Here is a 21574-nt window from a genome sequence, read left to right on the forward strand (position 1 = left end):
GGTTGCCACTCGAGCCAAAAATAATCTACCAAGATTTTATTTCTATAGAAAATTTTGTCAAAAGTTTATTTCTATAGAAAATTTTGTGAAAATTTTATTTCTATAGAAAATTTTGTTAAAATTTTATTTCTGTAGAAAATTTTGTCAAAATTTTATGTCTACTTTGTCAAACTGAATTATATACGTATTGGATCGATCTTTTTTGATTTAATATATACCACGTATGGACTTACATACAATTTAGAAGATGGTGTTAGGAGGTTTTAAGATACCTTGCCATCGGCAAGCGTTACCGCAACTTAAGTAATTCGATTCTGGATGGCAGTGTTTAGAAGAAGTTTCTACGCAATCCATGATGGAGGGTACATAAGCTTCGGCCTGGCCGAACTTACGGCCTTATATACTTGTTTTTATATAAAGATATCCCTTTTTAACTTAAATCTTCTAAGTCGGAGGTTAAAATGCGTCCTCTACAAAACTCACATTCGTATTTAAATGATACAAAATCTTTATATTCACTACAAAATTTTCTTTGGTATAGACTTATATTTTCCCAAAATTATTTAACGATCTTCGATTTCCATAGCTTACCATTCCCACTCAGTTTGCAATAATTTTAGCATCAACAAAGTGTAACCCAAGCATGCGACGCATTGAAATTGATAACATCTGGTGACCTCGTAAACTAGCCAAGAGAATATTTAACTTTCCCATGTCTAATCTATGGGTAAACTTACTCAGTATTGAAACAGCAGTTTACAGATAAAGATTTACAAACGAATCAAGAATCAAGAAATGAAAAAAATCTTAGCTATATTCATAATAGGGGCCATAAATTTACAAGTAAGTCCAAAAAAAAAAAATATATATAATCCAAATTAAATTCTGTCTAAAACTCTATGGTGTATAAATTGCAGTTATGCCTTTCTCTCGAAACTTCATTGGTATCGAAAAATTTCCAAAAGGATTTTCTCCAGGAAATGAGTAAAATGATGAAAACCACGGCACTCGATGTGCTTAACAACTACATAAGGGCTATTCAAAAACCTCCACAAATGGATGAGTCATTTGAGGAAGCCTTGCAAATGGCTTTGAAATCGAAAAAGTTGGAAACCAAAGTGATATTCCTAAAACAATGGTTCGATATGGCTGAGCATGAAGCTAATAATCGTGAAAATCTCTATGGTATACGAAATGTTCATTTCCTTAAGAAACTCAAGGATAAATTCTATGTCCTGCAAGAGGAGAGTTTTGAGGAAATTCACAATCTGCGTTACTATTATCTGTGCAAGCAATTCAATATGAGTAGCTCTGGGCTACGCATGGAAGCTAAACGCCATTCCCCACCCTATTCGAGTGATGTGAAATTGGTTCCAATTGCTGAACACAATGTGGCTGAGGCTTTGGAGAAATTGGGCTTAAAGGAAAACCACACCATTTCCATAAATGTCAAAGACTTTGGCCAACAACTCTATAGCAAGGTTAACCAGACAGGAGCTGAATTAATCGATGATTATCTTATGGTTATAGCGAAACTCTTGCAAGAGGTCCTCGAAGCCAAAGAGGAGGGATCACAATCGCATAATGAAGCCTTAGAGAAAATACTTTTGGAAATAGGCCACCTTCTCAATACCACAGATTTCTATAGTAAACGTCAACGGCTCTATGATTATTTGCAAAGTAGTTTGGCCATCGATTTTGAAGAATTTCGCAATACTGAAAGTTCTCAACAGGATTTAATGGGAATCTTTGAGAAACTTAAGGAAAAGGGCCTGGATCTGATTGTGGCCTACCTCTTTAGTAATGTGGAGTTTGCCGACTATGTCCATGAGCAATGGGCGAAAATGTTACCATCAGCTCCCCTGGGGCTATTCAACGAGGCAGATGGTTCACGTCAACTTATGGAGATTCAGCAGCTGTATGAAGCCTTTAAAGAGGATTTTGAAAATTCATCAAAATATGATGCCTATTTGGATGCCGTTAAGTTGTTGCATGAACGCACCCAAAGTGCAAATGCTGACACAACGCATATTTATGAGATGCTCTACAGTGCCTCCCAGAATGTCGGTAGTAGTCGAGTGATTTTGATGAATGAGAAATGCAAGGAAATTTAGACAGAGGCGTAGTAGTTAGACAAACATAGAGAGTCAAATTTAAGCAAAATAAAATTAAATTAAATTAAATTAAACACTCAAAAAGGTATGATTGAAAATTTCCTATAATGTCTTTCGCTAATGTTCGTGTGTCATTTTTTATTTCTATAGAACATTTTGGGAAAAATTTTTATTTCTATAGACAATTTTGTCAAAATATGATTTCTATAGAAAATTTTGTCAAAATTTTATTTCTATGGAAAATGTTGTAAAAATTTTATTTCTGTAAAAAATTTTACGAAAATTTTATTTCTATAGAAAATTTTGTCAAAATTTTATTTCTGTAAAAAATTATATCAAAATTTTATTTCTATAGAAAATTTTGTCAAAATTTTATTTTTCCAGAAAATTTTGTCAAAATATTATATTTATAGAAAGTTTGGTCAACTTTTATTTCTGTAGAAATTTTTTTCAACATTTTATTTCTGTAAAAAATGTTATCAAAATTTTATTTCTATAGAAAATTTTGTCAAAACTTTATTATACTCACCACCATAGAATGGTGACGGGGGTATAATAAGTTTGTCATTCCGTTTGTAACACATCGAAATATCGATTTCCAACTATATAAAGTATATATATTCTTGATCAGGGAGAAATTCTAAGACGATATAACGATGTCCGTCTGTCCGTCTGACTGTCTGTCTGTTATAATCACGCTACAGTCTTTAATAATGAAGCAATCATGCTGAAATTTTGCACAAACACGTCCTTTGTCTGCAGGCAGGTTAAGTTCGAAGATGGGCTATATCGGTCCAGGTTTTGATATAGTCCCCATATAAACCGACCTCCCGATTCGGGGTCTTGGGCTTATAGAAATCGTAGTTTTCATCCAGTTTGCCCGAAATTTGAAATCTAGAGGTATTTTATGACCATAAAGAGGTGTGCCAAAAATGGTGAGTATAAGTCCATGTTTTGGTATAGCCCCCATATAGACCGATCTCCCGATTTTACTTCTTGGGCTTATAGAAACCGCAGTTTTTATTCAATTTACCTGAAATTGGAAACCGAGAGGTACTTTAGAACCGTAAAGAGGTGTGCCAAAAATGGTGAGCATCGGTCCATGTTTTGTTATGGTCCCCATATAAACCGACGTCCCGATTTGGGGTCTTGGGCTTATAGAAACTGTAGTTTTTATCGAATTTGCCTGAAATTGAAAATGTAGAGGTACTTGAGGACCATCAAAAGGTGTGCCGAAAATGGTCCGTATCGTTCCATGTTTTGGTATAGCCCCCATATAGACCGATCTCCCGATTTTATATCTTGGGTTTATAGTATGCGTAGTTTATATACAATTTGCTTGAAATTGAAAATTTATAGGTATTTTAAGTCCATAAAGAGGTATGCCACAAATGGTGAGTAATGGTCCATGTTTTGATATAGCCCCCATATAGACCGATATCCCGATTTTACTTCTTAGCTTCTAGAATCCCAAGTTTTTATATTTGCTGAATTTGCTAAAATTGGAAATCTAGAGGTATTTTCGGGGCATAAAGAGGTGAGCTGAAAACGGTGAGTATCGGTACATATTTTAGTATAGCCCCCAAAAAAACGATCTCCCGATTTAACTCCTTGGGTTTCTAGAAACCGTAGTTTTTATCCGATTTGCCTGAAATTGTAAATATTATGGTATTTTAGGCTCACAAAAACGTGTATCGGATTCAATTTTTATCGGTCCATTTGGTAATGCCTCCACATAGACCGACTTCACTTCTTGAGGGTGCACTGGTCATGAAAATTGCTTGAAACTCAATGTAAAATTTCCAGATTTTACTTCTCGGGTGAAAATCTACAGATTTAAGACCTCAAATCAAGACGTTATTTTATAATTTTCTTGCACACTTACAAAAGATGTTAATGATTCCTCTACAACTCAAACAAAAATGGTTCTTATAAATCCAGAATCTGATATAGTCCTCATAGGTGAAATCTTTAAATTTATCTTCGGGAAGTGTCCTCAAGCCCTCCTGAAATTTCAAAGGAAACCTTACTATTTGGTACATGGTGGTGGGAATTTAAGATTCGGCCCGGCCGAACTTACTGCTGTATATACTTGTTTTTCTAGAAAATTTTGTCAAAATTTTTTTTCTATAGAAAATTTTTTTCTATAGAAAATTTTGGCAACATTTTATTTCTCGAAAAAATTTTATTTCTATTGAAAATTTTGTCAAAAATTTTTTTCTATAGAAAATTTTATCAAAATTTTATTTCTATAGAAAATTTTGTCAAAATTTTATTTCTATAGAAAATTTTGTCACAATTTTATATTTATAGAAAGTTTAGTCAAATTTTATATCTATAGAAAATTTTGGCAAAACTTTATTTCTTATATTACATGTTAGCCTGATACCGAAACAGGCAATTGACGTCCAAATGCATTATATCTAATTATACAATTATTTTTCGAGCTTTATGGACAGATATAGATTAAGGAACATGGTTAATAGAGCCATTGAAAAGAAAACGCCAGATACCAATCTATACACGCCTGGACTGTACATGTTTCGGTTCGGGCGAATGAACCTTTCCACAGCCTTTAGTATAGATCTGGCTGGGAGAGATAACTCAATTTTGGGCCCTTTATGCTAACTCCTTATGGAGAAAACATTTGGGAAATTTCCTCTTACAAATTGAATCATCTTTTCTCCCACTGTACATCATCTTTTCATATAACTTACGAGTCCCTTAATCTTTTTTTTATTTCCTTTTGTTACATAGTAATGCAACAACACGAAATTTATTTTTAGAAAGCTAATTTGTTAGAATTCACCTAAGTGGTGAACAGTCGAACAATGCTTATTGTTTCTACAGTCAACTACAACATATGACAATTAACAGAAACTGGTTTCCAGGATACAACAACAATTCTAACGCGTATATTAGTCGTGTTTTTCCTTGTTTTACGACGGGCTCATCGTTGCTTATTATATTACATGTTAGCCTGATACCGAAACAGGCAATTGACGTCCAAATGCATTTTATCTAATTATACAATTATTTTTCGAGCTTTATGGACAGATATAGATTATAGATTATTATAAGATTAAGGGACTCGTAAGTTATATGAAAAGATGATGTACAGTGGGAGAAAAGATGATTCAATTTGTAAGAGGAAATTTCCCAAATGTTTTCTCCATAAGGAGTTAGCATAAAGGGCCCAAAATTGAGTTATCTCTCCCAGCCAGATCTATACTAAAGGCTGTGGAAAGGTTCATTCGCCCGAACCGAAACATGTACAGTCCAGGCGTGTATAGATTGGTATCTGGCGTTTTCTTTTCAATGGCTCTATTACCCATGTTCCTTAATCTATATCTGTCCATAAAGCTCGAAAAATAATTGTATAATTAAGACTTTATTTCTATAGAAAATTTTGGCAAAAATTTATTTCTATAGAAAATTTTGTCAAAATTTTATTTCTGTAAAAAATTTTGTCAAAATTTTATTTCTGTAAAAAATTTGATCAAAATTTTATTTTTCTAGAAAATTTTGTCAAAATTTTATTTTTCTAGAAAATTTTGTCAAAATTTTATTTCTATAGAAAATTTTGTCACAATTTTATATTTATAGAAAGTTTTGTCAAATTTTATATCTATAGAAAATTTTGGCAAAACTTTATTTCTATAGAAAATTTTGGCAAAATTTTATTTCTACAGAAAGTTTCGACAAAATTTTATTTCTATTGAAAATTTTGACAAAATGTTATTTCTATAGAAAATTTTCGCAAAACTTTATTTCTAAAGAATTTTCGCAAAGATTTATAGTTATATTATATAGTTATATCTATAGAAAATTTTGGCAAAATTTTATTTCTATAGAAAATTTTGGCAAAATTTTATTTTTATAGAAAATTTTATTTCAATACAAATAAAAATTTGACAAAATTTTCTATAGAAATAAAATGTTGACAAAGTTTTCTATAAGAATAAAAATTGACAAAAATTTTCTATAGAAATAAAATGTTGACAAAATTTCGTATAGAAATAAAATTTTGACAAAATTTTCTATAGAAATAAAATTTTGACAAAATTTTCTATAGATATTCTTATAAATGATATTCTTATATACGAGTATGATGAGAAGGTAGATGTTGTCACCAGAGCGAAGAAGTGGAGTGATATTCAATAGTTCACTTAATTGGACAGATCATGTCAATTCTGCTGCGGGCCAGATTTATGCTAGGTTAAGATCGCTGTGGTTTAGCCATTCCTATACGCCACTAAACATACGAATTCTCTTGGCGTAAACTTTACTGGTACCTGGACTGATTTATGGCTGTGAACATTTTGCTAATTGTGACTCGGCAAGTGTACGCAGGTTAAATGTTGCCTTCAACAGGTCACACATCTAGCGAATTCTTAGTTTTCAGACCCTCCTCAATTCAAGAGCTTTGATATTTTTGCAGAAACTTTTTGTAAAACGGACACCGGATAACTTCTATTACAAATTGAGATTCACAAGATCAAGCAGAGTAAGAAAAATAATACCATTTAGGCGTCGATGTATTGTTTCCGAATTGCATTTCTTTATCAGTACAATACGTCCTTGGAACACATTACTGAGCAAAATAAAAAACGAATACTTCAATTATATCAGAATTAATTAACATCTATTTTGTCCTTAAGAAAACTTTCTTTAAATACTATCACGTCTTTGCATTTACGTTACATGTAAAACTTTCTACGATATTATTAAAAATACTAATAACATATTACTTTTCAAATATCCTTAATTACATAAATTATTACTATTTAAAAAAAAATGTTTTCCTCAAATTTTTATAAAAATTCCCATTATGTTATTTTAATTATTGTAACCCTAATTAAGATGGATATTATTTGAACTATTGAAATCTGCACTATAATTACACCAGTTTTCAAAAAAAATCATGTACACTTGATGACAATCGACTTTTCTTATGTAAATATTTTGAGCTGCTGAATTCCAAAAAATGTTTAAAAATTTTTTTCATGGAACAGTTTTTGAGATATCCCGTTATTTTTACATTTTCGCTCTTTTTTCACTAAACAAAATATATCTCGCGTTAGAAATGTCCGATTATAACTTAGATGAAAGGTAATAAGATGACGAATAATCGTGTGTAATTGGATATGTGATAAGTTAAGTAGTTCAAAAAATATCAATGCGAATACTCAAATTTAAAAAAAAAAATATTTTACAATGGACCTTTTCCGCCAGAAAAGTATAAACCATTAAATTTTGTTTATAGCCTCCACCATAGGATGGGGGTATATTAACCTTGTCATTCCGTTTGTAACTAAGACCCCATAAAGTATATATATATTCTGGGTATATATATATTGGACCACTTTTACGTATATCCCCATATAAACCGATCCCCCAATTTGGCTTGCGGAGCTTCTAAGAGAAGCAAATTTCATCCTATCCGGCTAAAATTTGGTACATGGTGTTAGTATATGGTCTCTAAGAACCATAAAAAACTGGTCCACATCGGTCCATAATTATATATAGCTCCCATATAAACCGATCCCCAGATTTGACCTCCGGAGCCTCATGGATGAGCAAAATTTATCCGATTCGGTTGAAATTTGGTACGTGGTGTTAGTATATGGTCTCTAACAAACATGCAAAAATTGGTTCACATCGGTCCATAATTATATATAGCCTTCATATATACCGAACCCCAGATTTAACCTCCGGAGCCTCATGGATGAGAAAAATTCATCCGATTCAGTTGAAATTTGGTACGTGGTGTTAGTATAAATATGGTCTCTGACAACCATGTAGGAATTGGTACATATCAGTCCATAATTATATGTAGCCCCCATATAAACCGATCCCCAGATTTTACTTGCGGAGCCTCTAAGAGAATAAAATTTCATCCGATCCGGCAGAAATTTGGTACATGGTGTTAGTATATAGTCTTTAACAACCATGCAAAAATTGGTCCACATCGGTCCATAATTACATATAGCCCCCATATAAACCGATCCCCAGATTTGACCTCTGGAGCCTCATGGATGAGCAAAATTGATCCGATTCGTTTGAAATTTGGTACGTGGTGTTAGTATATGTTCTCTAACAACCATGCAGGAATTGGTTCATATCGGTTTATAATTATATCTAGACCCCATATAAACCGATCCCCAGATTTGACCTCCGGAGCCCCTTGGTGTTAGTATATGATCTCAACCATGCAAAATTTGGTCCATACCGGCCTTAATTATATATAACCCCTATTTAAACCGATCCCTAGATTTCACCTCTGGAGCTCTTGGAGGAGCAAAATTCATCCGATCCGGTTAAATTTGGAACGTGGTGAAATTTGATACATTGCGCTAGTAAATGGCCGCTAACAACCATGCCAAAATTGGTCCATATCGGTCTAAAGTTATATACAGCTGATCCACAAAAATAATCTACCAAAATTTTATTTCTATAGAAAATTTTGTTAAAATTTTATTACTATACAAAATTTTGTCAAGATTTTATTTCTATAGAAAAGTTTGTCAATATTTTGTTGGTATAGAAAATTTTGTCAACATTTTATTTCTATAGAAAATTTTGTCAAAATTTCATTTCTGTAGAAAATGTTGTCATATTGAATATACGTATTTAATCGACCTTTTTATACCCTCCATCATAGGATGGGGGTATATTAACTTTGTCATTCCGTTTGTAACACATCAAAATATTGCTCTAAGACCCCATAAAGTATATATATTCTGGGTCGTGGTGAAATTCTGAGTCGATCTAAGCATGTCCTTCCGTCGGTCGGTCCGTCCGTATGTTGAAATCACGCTAACTTCCGAACGAAACAAGCTATCGACTTGAAACTTGTCACAAGTAGTTGTTATCGATGTAGGTCGGATGGCATTGAAAATGGGCCATATCGATCCACTTTTACGTATAGCCCCCATATAAAGGGACCCTCAGATTTGGCTTGTGGAACCTCTAAGAGAACGTATTTCATCCGATCCGGCTGAAATTTGGTACTTGGTGTTGGTATATGGTATCTAAGAATCATGCAAAAATTGGTCCACATCGGTCCATAATTATATATAGCCCCCATATAAACCGATCCCCAGATTTGGCTTGCGGAGCCTCAAAGAGAAGCAAATTTCATCCGATCCGGCTGAAATTTGGTACATGGTATTGGTATATGGTCTCTAACAACCGTTCAAAAATTGGTCCACATCGGTCCATAATTATATATAGCCCCCATATAAACCGATCCCCAGATTTGGCTTGCGAAGTCTCCAAGAGAAGCAAATTTCATCCAATCCGGTTGTAATTTGGAACATGGTGTTAGTATATGATCTTTAACAACCGTGCCAGAATTGGTCCATATCGGTCCATAAATATATATAGGCCCCATATAAAACGTTCTCCAGATTTGACCTCCGGAGCCTCTTGGAGGAGCAAAGTTCATCCGATCCGGTTCAAATTAGGAACGTGGTGTTAGTATATGGTCGCTAACAATCATACCAAAATTGGTCCAATCACACAAAAATTGGTCCGTATCGGTTCATAATCATGGTTGCCACTAGAGCCAAAAATAATCTACCAAAATTTTATTTCTATAGAAAATTTTGTCAAAATTTTATTTCTAGAGAAAATTTTGTCAAAATTTTATTTCTGTAGAAAATTTTGTCAAAATTTTATACGAATGAATTATATACGTATTGGATCGATCTTTTTTGATTTAATATATACCACACACAATTTAGAAGATGGTGTCAGGAGGTTTTAAGATAACTTGCCATCGGCAAGCGTTACCGCAATTTAAGTAATTCGATTCTGGATGGCAGTGTTTAGAAGAAGTTTCTACGCAATCCATGATGGAGGGTACGTAAGCTTCGGCCTGGCCAAACTTACGGCCGTATATACTTGTTTTTGTTTAATATATACCCCGTATGGACTAACTTACAATTGAGAAGACGGTGTAAAGAAGTTTTAAGGTACCTTGCCATCGCAAGTGTTACCGCAACCCAAGTAATTCGATTGTGGAGGACAGTCTTTAGTACAAGTTTCTATGCAATCCATGTAAATAGTAAGACCAACTAGAAGAAAAACGACCGAAAATGACAAAGTTATAAGCAAGTTATAACTCATTATAACTCGAGATATATTGTGTTTAGAGAAAAAAGAGCGAACATTTAAAAATAACGGGATATCTCAAAAACTGTTCCGTAAACAGTTTTTAAACATTTTTTTTCGAAATCAGCAGCTCAAAAAGTTGATTTTCATCAAGTGTACATTTTGAGTGTAAACTAGTGTTATAAGACATTGTCTTGATGTGTAGAAATATACAAATAGATAAATAAATAAATATAAAAAAAAATAAAATAAAATTTTGACAAAAATTTTCTATAGAAATAAAATTTTGACAAAATTTTCTATAGAAATAATATTTTGACACAAAAAATCTATAGAAATGTAACATTGAAAACATTTTCTTTAGATATAAAATTTCTACAAAATTTTCTATGTGAATAAAAATTTGACAAAATTTTCTATAGAAATATAATTTTGAAAAAAAAAATCTATATGATAAATTATACAGAATTTTTTTTACAAATTTTATTTCAGCAGATAATTTTGTCAAAATTTTATTTCTATTTTCTATAGATATACAATTTAGAAAAAATTTTCTACAGAAATAAAATGTTGAAAAAATTTTCTATTGAAATAAAAATTTAACACAAGTTTCTATACACTGAAAAAAATATTGTCGTGAGGTCAAAGATTTCATGTCTTTAAAATACGAATACAAATTTTGCTTAGCATAGAAGACGCATTTCTCTAAAATAAAGTTATTTTCCTTGTCCAAAAGTCGATAAACTTTTCAATGAAGTCGTATTGTCCTTATAATTAAGTGATTTGACTTAAAAATGAGTATCTTAACATGAAAGAAAAAATTTAGAGGCTAAGGTCAACTTGACTTTAATAATTCAGAAAAATTCTTTAAATTTAATGAAATTGTCTTTAAATTTGATGTCTTTTTGCATCTTGACTACAAAGCAAAAAATCGTTCAAATATAGGACATGTTTTTTAAAACTTTATTTTAAAGAAGTTTTTTACTTCAAACATAGCATAATTTCTACTGGAAGTCGAGTCCTAATTTGGAAAATAAAGTTGCAGTTAACTCGTTTTTAAAGGACTTTGATAGCATATGAAGAAAAAAAGCTGAGAAAGCGAAAAATTAAAATTTGCTCCCTAGAAGCAAGTACACAAAACCTAAATTTAAAAGTGAATTGTGTCTTAAAATTATCCTTACATGTATTCTCCGCTTCTTTGGCTCGGAATCAATACCAAATTTTTTAAAGTAAAGACAAAATCTTTGGAACCGAGTATGCTTTTTTTTCAGTGTAGAAATAAAACTTTCGACAATGCAATATTTTTTAATTTGTTCATGCAAAATATATAAAAACCATCATTGGCAAATTGTTGTAAGTAATAACGAATTTTTTTCCAATTTAAAAAATGGCTAATTGAAATCAATAATTGTTTTCCTCTTCCATACATTCACTACGTTCATGGGTGTAAAGGAGATGGTGGCTGCACTTTTCGCCTAGTGGTCAGTTTGACATTGATGTTCTGGATATGAGGAACTCCATGTGCACTGGTGCTACTGTTATCTCTGGGTGTTACATTACAATCATTTGTAATTTTTGGGGTTTTTGCTCGTTAGTTTGGGTCATGATTTAACCTCAAGATTGTGCATCTTGCAGTCATTTTGTGGTTATATGGGAAAATTGGGAATTCAATTTTAAACAGTAGAATTTTTTTAATTAAGTGACAGTGAAACTTAAAACTAATTGTGGAGTGATGACCACATGCATATTAGAAGTTTGGAGGTATTTAAGGAAATATCCATTATAAAAAACGATTCTTAAAATAAATAAATTTTTTAGAGACTTACGTAGCTAAATTTTTAGGATCAATATAAACAAAATTACGATAAAGATGTCATTTATGAAATTTCCCAGTAAAAAAGCGTCGCCAAAAAAGTGGTGGAAATGTTCTTTTTGGATCCGGAAGTGGTGTAAAATTGGGGGCAGAAGCGATGAATTTAACATGGGCTTGTCATAAGACGGATGTCCTAAATTTGCATCACTTCTGAAGGTGTGATGCGAATTCAGTGTTTTGGATGTGAATTAAGAAATTTTGTGATTTTTTTACAATTAAATAATTTTTAAAATTCTTTATAATTTTTAATGCAGCGTAACGCTTGTCTGGAACGTTTGACATTAACTATTTTCAAAAATTCACAATTTTTCTAAAATGGATTTAGCATGTTTTTCGGCCAAATGTAAATAATTTATACCATTTAATTAATTCTTAATCTGTTTTTAACTTATTTGAAACAAAAAAAATTAAATTTTTCATTAAAAATATTAAAAAAAGCCAGTTAGTAAAATTGACTCAAATGAACTTCCTCTTCAGTTATAATACACTGAAAAAAAAGCATGCCCGGTTCCAACGATTTTGTCTTTACTTTAATAATTTCGGTATTGATTCCGAGCCAAAGAAGCGGAGAATACAAGTAAGGATACTTTTAAGACACAACTCTCTTTTAAATTTGGGTTTTGTGTACTTGCTTCTAGGAAGCAAATTTTTATACCCACCACCATAGGAGGGGGGGTATATTAACTTTGTCATTCCGTTTGTAACACATCGATATATTGCTCTAAGACCCCATAAAGTATATATATTCTGGGTCATGGTGAAATTCTGAGTCGATCTGAGCATGTCCGTCCGTCCGTCTGTTGAAATCACGCTAACTTCCGAACGAAACAAGCTATCGACTTGAACTTGGCACCAGTAGTTGTTATTGATGTAGGTCCGATGGTATTGCAAATGGGCCATATCGGTCCACTTTTACGTATAGCCCCCATATAAACGGACCCCCAAATTTGGCTTGCGATTTCTCTAAGAGAAGCAAATTTCATCCCATCCGGCTGAAATTTGGTATATAGTGTTAGTATATGGTTTCTAATGACCATGCAAAAATTGGTCCACATCGGTCCATAATTATATATAGCCCCCATTTAAACCGATCCCCCGATTTGGCTTGCGGAGCCTCTAGGAGAAGCAAATTTCATCCGATCCGGCTGAAATTTGGTACGTGATGTTAGTACATGGTATCCACCAACCATGCCGGAATTGGTTCATATCAGTCCATAATTATATATAGCCCCCATATAAACCGATCCCCAGATTTGACCTCCTGTGCCTTTTGGAGAAGCAAAATTCATCCAATCTGGTTGAAATTTGGTACGTGGTGGTAGTATATGATATTTAACACCCATGTCAAAAGAGGTCCATATCAGTCCAAAATCATATATAGCCCCCATATAAACCGATCCCGAGATTTGGTTTTGGAGCCTCTTGCAGGAGCAAATTTCATCCGAGTTGAAATTTGGTACATTGCTGGTATATGGCCCTTAATAACCATGCCTAACTAGGTCCATATCGGCCTGTAGGTATATATAGCCCGCAGATAAATCGATCCCCAATCACACAAAAATTGGTCCATATCAAGTTCATAATTGTATATAGCCCCCATATTTCAATTCTGGCTCCCTACCACGTATGGACTAACTCACAATTTAGAAAACGATGTTAAGAAGTTTTAACATACAACAACCCAAGTAATTCGATTGTGGATGACAGTCTTTCGTAGAAGTTTCTACGCAATCCATGGTGGAGGGTACATAAGATTCGGCCTGGCCGAACTTACGGCCGTATATACTTGTTTTGTTTAATATATCCCCCGTATGGATTAAGTTACAATTTAGAAGACGGTGTTAAGGATTTTTTAAGATACCTTGCCATCGGCAAGTGTTACCGCAACCCAAGTAATTCGATTGTGGATGACAGTTTTTATTAGAAGTTTCTACGCAATCCATGGTGGAGGGTACATAAGATTCGGCCTAACCGAACTTTCGGCCGTATATACTTTTTCTTTTCATTTTTTCAGCTTTTTTTTTTTGCTTCATATGCTATCAAAGTCCTTTAAAGAGGAGTTAACTACAACTTTATTTTCCAAATTCAGACTCAACTTCCAGTAGAAATTATGCTTTGTTTCATGTAAAAAAGTCTTTAAAATAAAGTGTTGAAAAACATGTCCTATTTCTGAACGATTTTTTGCTTTGTAGTAAAGATGCCAAAAGACAACAAATTTGAAGAGAATTTCATTAAATTTAAAGAATTTTTCTGAGTTGTTAAAGTCAAGTTGACCTTAGCCCATTTTTAAGTCAAATCACTAATTATAAGGAAAATACGACTTCATTGAAAAATTTATCGACTTTTGGACAAGAAAAAAGAATTATATTTGAGAAATTCGTCTTCTATGCAAAATTTACATTCGTATTTTAAGGACATGAAATCTTTGGCCTCACGACAATATTTTTTTCAGTGTAAATAACATCTTTGGGTGGATATTTTTGGAAGTGCTTTTAAAGTTGTGCCTGTAGAAGAACTTCCAATTTTTTGGCAGGGTTTATTCTCTTTTTGCGATATATTAATAACTAAAGCTCGATATATAGTATGTATTAGAAGTTTAGGGAAATTAGTGTCATTTTTACAGTGGCGATTTTACAAGGAAAATCTTGGTAGTTTGACCATTTTTTGTCGATATCAGAAAAAAACATATATATGGGAGCTATATCTAAATCTGAACCGATGTCAACCGAATTTGCTAAATTTCAACTAAATCGGAGTTAACAATTAGCCTCTGTGGTCATATAAATGTAAATCGGGCGAAAGCTATATATGGGAGATATATCTAAATCTGAACCGATTTCAACGAAATTTGTGCAAAATTTCAACTAAATCTGAGCAAAAAATAGGCCTCTGTGGTCATATAAGTGTAAATCGGGCGAAAGCTATATATGGGAGCTATATCTAAATCTGAACCGATTTCAAACAAATTTGGCACGCATAGCTACAATGCTAATTCTACTCCCTGTGCAAAATTTCAACTAAATCGGAGCAAAAAATTGGCCTCTATGGTCATATGAGTGTAAATCGGGCGAAAGCTATATATGGGAGCTATATCTAAATCTGAACCAATTTCAACCAAATTTGGCACGCATAGCTACAATGCTAATTCTACTCCCTGTGCAAAATTTCAACTAAATCGGAATTAGAAATTGGCCTCTGTGGTCATATAAGTGTAAATCAGGCGAAAGCTATATATGGGAGCTATATCTAAATCTGAACCGATTTCAACCAAATTTGGCACGCATAGCAACAATGCTAATTCTACTCCCTGTGCAAAAATTCAACTAAATAGGAGCAAAAAATTGGCCTCTGTGGTCATATGAGTGTAAATCGGGCGAAAGCTATATATGGGAGCTATATCTAAATCTGAACCGATTTCAACCAAATTTGGCACGCATAGCAACAATGCTAATTCTACTCTCTGTGCAAAATTTCAACTAAATCGGAGTTAAAAATTGGCCTCTGTGGTCATATGAGTGTAAATCGGGCGAAAGCTATATATGGGAGCTATATCTAAATCTGAACCGATTTCAACCAAATTTGGCACGCATAGCTACAATGCTAATTATACTCCCTGTGCAAAATTTCAACTAAATCGGAGTTAAAAATTGGCCTCTGTGGTCATTTGAGTGTAAATCGGGCGAAAGCTATATATGGGAGCTATATCTAAATCTGAACCGATTTCAACCAAATTTGACACGCATAGCTACAATGCTAATTCTACTCCCTGTGCAAAATTTCAACTAAATCGGAGCAAAAAATTGGCCTCTGTGGCCATAGGAGTGTAAATCGGGCGAAAGCTATATATGGGAGCTATATCTAAACCTGAACCGATTTCATAGTTACAATGCTAATTCTACTCCCTGTGCAAAATTTCAATTAAAACGAAGTAAAAGATTGGCCACTGTGGTCATATGAATGTAAATCGGGCGAACGATATATATGGGAGCTATAGCTAAATCTGAACAGATTTAAATAAAATTTGGCACACTTGACTACACTACTAATTGTAGTCCTAGTGCAAAATTTCAACCAAATTGGGGTAAAACTCTGGCTTCTGGGACCGTATTAGCCCATATCGGGCGAAAGATATACAGGGTGGCCAAAAAAAAAAACGAAAAAAGACTGAAGGATTAAAAAATGGTTATATCGACTCAGGAGCCCACCCTGAGCATTTTGGCCAAAGACACCATGTGTCTATCTCGTCTGCTTCTGGGTGTTGCAAACATATGCACTAACTTATAATACACTGTTCCACAGTGTGGCGCAGGGTATAAATACTTCAGCAGTAAGAGTTTAGTTGCGCTTTTTGGTATACATTAAAGTAGGCAGTGCATCCACACTGCATGAATCGGTGGCAATAACGTAAACGAGTAACCAAACTAGTTTATGATCATTCGTTTACGTTATTGCAACCAATTCATGCAGTATAGATGCATGAAATGTAGTGTTGTTTTCCTTGCTATACTCAAGATTATAAATCACTTCTGAGCAATATTTCTATTAAAATGGGCAATTATATCAGCGCTATGTAGAAGCTGCTCTAAATCGGGACATCGCCCACAGAAATCAGCGCTGATTCGGTTGTTTTGTAACAAGTTGGTACTGCCTCTCTCCCTTACAATTCTGCTGAAATAGTGCTCCATTTTTCGCTGGGAAGGATATGGTTAACTAAGTTAACGAATATATGCTACGTGAGGCGCAGCGAAGCGGGCCGTATTATGCTAGTGCAGCATAATTTCATATAGATGAAAAAGTTCAATAATAACCTGTCCACTTACCGAACCATTTTGCGAAATCTTTTTTCCATTGTATATGAAATGTAATTTGTTAATTTAGTGTTATCCGCCAATTGTTTTGACTAGTTTGTTACCATCAAAGCCTTATTCCAGTCGGTTGAACACATTTTCATTTGACGCAAAATCCAACTGCCATTTAACTTCAACAAAGACTAAAGCGCAAGTAAACAAAAGCAAATGCGCCCTTTGTTTATTGTAGGATTTTTCACTGTTAAATGGAAATAATACACACAACAGACAGGATGTAGCAGGATATAGCACAAATACATATGTATATGAACCTGGAATGAATACGCACACCACCATCACAACCAAATGAAGTAGACCCTAAAATGCGTGGCTGTGACCACAGTAGATACTAAAACGAAAAAAAAGGATTAAACAAACAAAGGATACCAAAGATTGTGGTTGTTTTTAGACATTTTCAGTGGAGGAGAACAACAAGAGATTTGATTGCCATGTCGATGTCATTTCAAACATTTGATGCTAGCACGGATAAGAGATCCACTTCCATAGACAGTAAAACCAAAAACAAACAAAAATGTGGAGGGCTTAGAAGTACCAAACAGTTAAGGTAGAGTCAATATTGTGTGAATTGGATTAAAATTGCTGTCGGTACATACACATAAAAAAAGACCTCTAAACAACTTAAGCACGCAAAGTGCTTCGGAAATATATTTTACATAGGTGCAAATTGGGAGTGTACACACTTTGGCAATTAAGTTTTGGATTGACCAGTTATCCTGCCGTTAGCTCGGCAGGGTCGAACCTTAAATCTCCCACCATTATGAATCAAATATACTTTTTTTCCTGTGAAAATACCTCATCATAGGGGTTACTTGACAAATATATTGAATTTCAGGTGGATTTGATGAAACATAATCTCCCGAAAAGATCAGTTCAAATGACATGGTTCTGGAAATTAAATTTAAGTTTCTTTTTATGGAGGCTACATCAGACTCTTGACGATGTTTTTGTTTCAATTTTAAAGGAATCTTATCAATCAAGCACAAGAAATAGAATCGAAAATTGTCCACAGCTAATGTCGGGAAAATTGAACAACTACTCTCCCCCCAAAAATTTACAAACCCTTACGGATATAAACCCAAATGGCGTGCCACGGTGGTGCAAGGGGATATTGAAAGACTTAGCGTGTTTCAAAAGACAGACAGAGAGATATCTGCGGATCATCTTAGAATTCGAGAATATAGCAGCAAAAAAATTGCAATTTGTTGTAAAGGCACAACTTTAAAAGCACTTCCTAAATGTCCTCCCGAAGAGGTTCTTTATTTTATCTACGCAGGAAGATCTTTTAATTCAATTTTTTAAAATCCGTTTTTATACCCACCATCTTAGAATGGTGACGGGGGTATAATAATTTTGTCATTCCGTTTGTAACACATCGAAATATCGATTTCCGACTATATAAAGTATATATATTCTTAATCAGGGAGAAATTCTAAGACGATATAAGCATGTCCGTCTGTCCGTCTGTCTGTCTGTTGTAATCACGCTACAGCCTTCAATAATGGTGCTATCGTGCTGAAATTTGGCACAGATTCGTCTTTTGTTTTCAGGCAGGGCAAGTTCGAAGATGGGCTATATCGGTCCAAGTTTTGATATAGTCCCCATAAAAACCGACCTCTCGATTTGGGGTCTTGAGCTTATAAAAACTGTATTTTTTATCCAATTTGCCAGAAATTTTGGAAATCTAGAGGTATTTTAGGACCATCAAAAAGTGTACCGAAAATGGTGCCTATCGGTCCATGATTTGGTATAGCCCCCATATGGACCGATTTCCCGATTTTGCTTCTTGGGCATCTAGAAAGTGTATTTTCTATCCGATTTGCCTGAAATTGGAAATCGAGAGGTATTCTAGAACCATAAAGAGATGTGCCGAAAGTGGGGTGTATTGGTCCATGTTTTGATATAGCCCCCATATAGACCGATCTCCCGATTTTACATTTTGGGCTTCTAGAATACGTAGTTTTTATCCAATTTGCCTGAAATTGGAAATCTAGAGGTATTCTAGGAAAATAAAGAGTTATGTTGAAAATTGTGATTATCGGACCCTGTTTCGATATATCCCCCATATAGACCGATCTCCACATTTACTTCTTGGGTTTCTAGAATCCGTTGTTCGTATCCTTCCATGTTTTGGTATAGCCCCCATTAGACCGAACTCCCGATTTAACTCCTAGGGTTTCTAGAAATTGTAGTTTTTATCCGATATGCCACAAATTGAAAATAAACTGGCATGTTAGACCCATAACAACGTGTATATGATTTAGTTTTATCGGTCCATTTGGTAAGGCCTCTATAAAGACCGATTTCACTTATGAGGATATAGAAGGCGCACTGATCTGCTAGGGAAAATATCTGAAATTTACCTGAAATTTGAAACCTAGAGGTACTCTAGGACCCTAAAGACGTAAGCCGAAAATGGCGAGTACCGGTCCATGCTTTGATATAGCCACCATATAGACCGATCTCCCGAGTTTACTTCTTGGTCTTCTAGAATCCGTAATTTTTACCTAATTTGCTTCAAACCGGATATCTGGAAGTATTCTAGGACCTTAAAGAGGTGTGCCGAAAATGGTGATTATCGGTCGATGTTTGAATATAGCCCCCATATTGACCGATCTCCCGATTTACTTCTTGGGCTTCTAGAATCCGTTGTTGTATCCTTCCATGTTTTGGTATAGCCCCCATTACACCGAACTCCCGATTTAACTCCTAGGGTTTCTAGAAATTGTAGTTTTTATCCGATATGCCACAAATTGAAAATAAACTGGCATGTTAGACCCATAACAACGTGTATATGATTTAGTTTTATCGGTCCATTTGGTAAGGCCTCTATAAAGACCAATTTCACTTATGAGGATATAGAAGGCGCACTGATCTGCTAGGGAAAATATCTGTCATCAAACCCCTCTGAAATTTTCAAAGAAACTATTATATTTGATTCATGGTGGTGGGTATTTAAGATTCGATACTTGTTTTCATATTTTAATGGGAAATTTTAACTTTCTTTATTAAAAATAGATAAAGGGTGATACGGTCAAAATTTGGTCAATATAAACTTGACGTATTTCTTTCAATTTTGCATTTAAAAAACCTGAACACCCCTCATTTTGAAGGTGTGTGTGTGTAGAATGTTGCTCCTATTTTGATTTTGGAATTCACTCTTCAGTTGTCAAAATGCCGTCCAAGCAAGAAGAGCAGCGTATCAAAATTTTGCTCGCGCATCGCGAAAATCCGAGCTACTCGCAGGCAAAGCTGGCAAAATCGCTAACAGTTGCTAAATCAACCGTTACAAATGTAATTAAAGTGTTTGGGGAACGTTTGTCGACAGCCAGGAAGTCTGGATCGGGGGGAAACCGGAAGCTGCTGAGACGACAAAGAGAGTTGCCGGTAGTTTCAAGCGAAACCCTAACCTCTCTCTCCGAGATGCCGCAAATAAGCTGGGTGTATCGTCTACAACGGTGCATCGAGCCAAAAAACGAGCCGGACTATCGACTTACAAGAAGGTAGTGACTCCAAATCGCGATGATAAACAAAATACGACGGCCAAAGCGCGATCCCGGAGGCTGTACACGACGATGCTGACGAAGTTTGACTGCGTGGTAATGGACGACGAAACCTACGTGCAGGTGGTTCTTAAGGACAAGAACCCTCCCAACACGCCAGAGCTCCACCCAATTGAGAAATACTGGGCTATTGTCAAGTGGAACCTAAAGAAGACCAAAAAAACTGCTAAGGACGAGCAGCAGTTCAAGGCAAACTGGCTTTCTGCGGCGAAGAAGGTGGACAACGAGGCTGTACAAAATCTAATGACAGGTATCAAGCGTGAGGCCCGGCAATTCGGATTTGGAAAAGCGAAAGCCTAACTGAATATTTTTTCTGAATTTTATACCAATTGAACTTGAAAAAGAAATTTTATTTTATTTTTTAAATAAACGATTTCACCGATTTACACGCTTTTTCCCTTCACCAAATTTTGACCGTATCACCCTTTATGCTTAAGTCTAAATATTATTTAATTTGAATAAAGAGAATATACCTTCGGAACCAAGAGAATAGACATTTGAAAAACAAGCATCATATGTTTTCGCCTTGAGAGCATTATTTATGTATGTTTATACTCGACTCCACGTTCTTCTTTTGTTAGAGTTTTTGAATTCCTTACAAATTTTAAAGTTTTGTACCAAGAACAGATTTTTGTTACAAACTTGTTATTTTTGCAATAAAAAAATAATATTTTATTCAAAAATCAGTCAATTTCGTTTATATCAAGCACTGTTACTGACTATAAATTTTAATAACCCACATGTCGAAGATTCATTATAAAAATTTAATATAGTATAAATATAAATGTGTAAATTAAAAAAAAAAAGTGTTCGGTCGGAGCAGGGATTGCATGCAAGGCAGACATGCTAACCACTGCTCCACGTGGCGAACAAATGTATGTTTCTGGTTAATAATGTTATGTTTGCATGGTGTATGCTCGTGGGCGCTGCAAACTATGCTATATAAATGTAACTTATAACGATAATTATCTTCTGCACGCTCACAAAAAATCGCTTCTGTAACATATACTCCCAAACATATTTTGCTTCAAGCATATACAT

The 21574-nt window shown here is 34.3% G+C and overlaps 1 protein-coding gene across 1 annotated transcript; it reads left to right on the top strand.

Moving 5' to 3' along the window:
• The first annotated feature begins 732 nt into the window (after nucleotides 1–732).
• On the top strand, nucleotides 733–2198 carry LOC142224221 (uncharacterized). Its single transcript, XM_075293994.1, has 2 exons — nucleotides 733–843; nucleotides 918–2198. The coding sequence occupies exons 1-2, from the start codon at nucleotides 796–798 to the stop codon at nucleotides 2112–2114; spliced, it is 1245 nt and encodes a 414-aa protein (XP_075150109.1). The 5' UTR covers nucleotides 733–795; the 3' UTR covers nucleotides 2115–2198.
• Nucleotides 2199–21574: the final 19376 nt, after the last annotated feature.

This window comes from Haematobia irritans, chromosome 2 (assembly GCF_050003625.1).
Source record: "Haematobia irritans isolate KBUSLIRL chromosome 2, ASM5000362v1, whole genome shotgun sequence".
NCBI lineage: Eukaryota > Metazoa > Arthropoda > Insecta > Diptera > Muscidae > Haematobia > Haematobia irritans.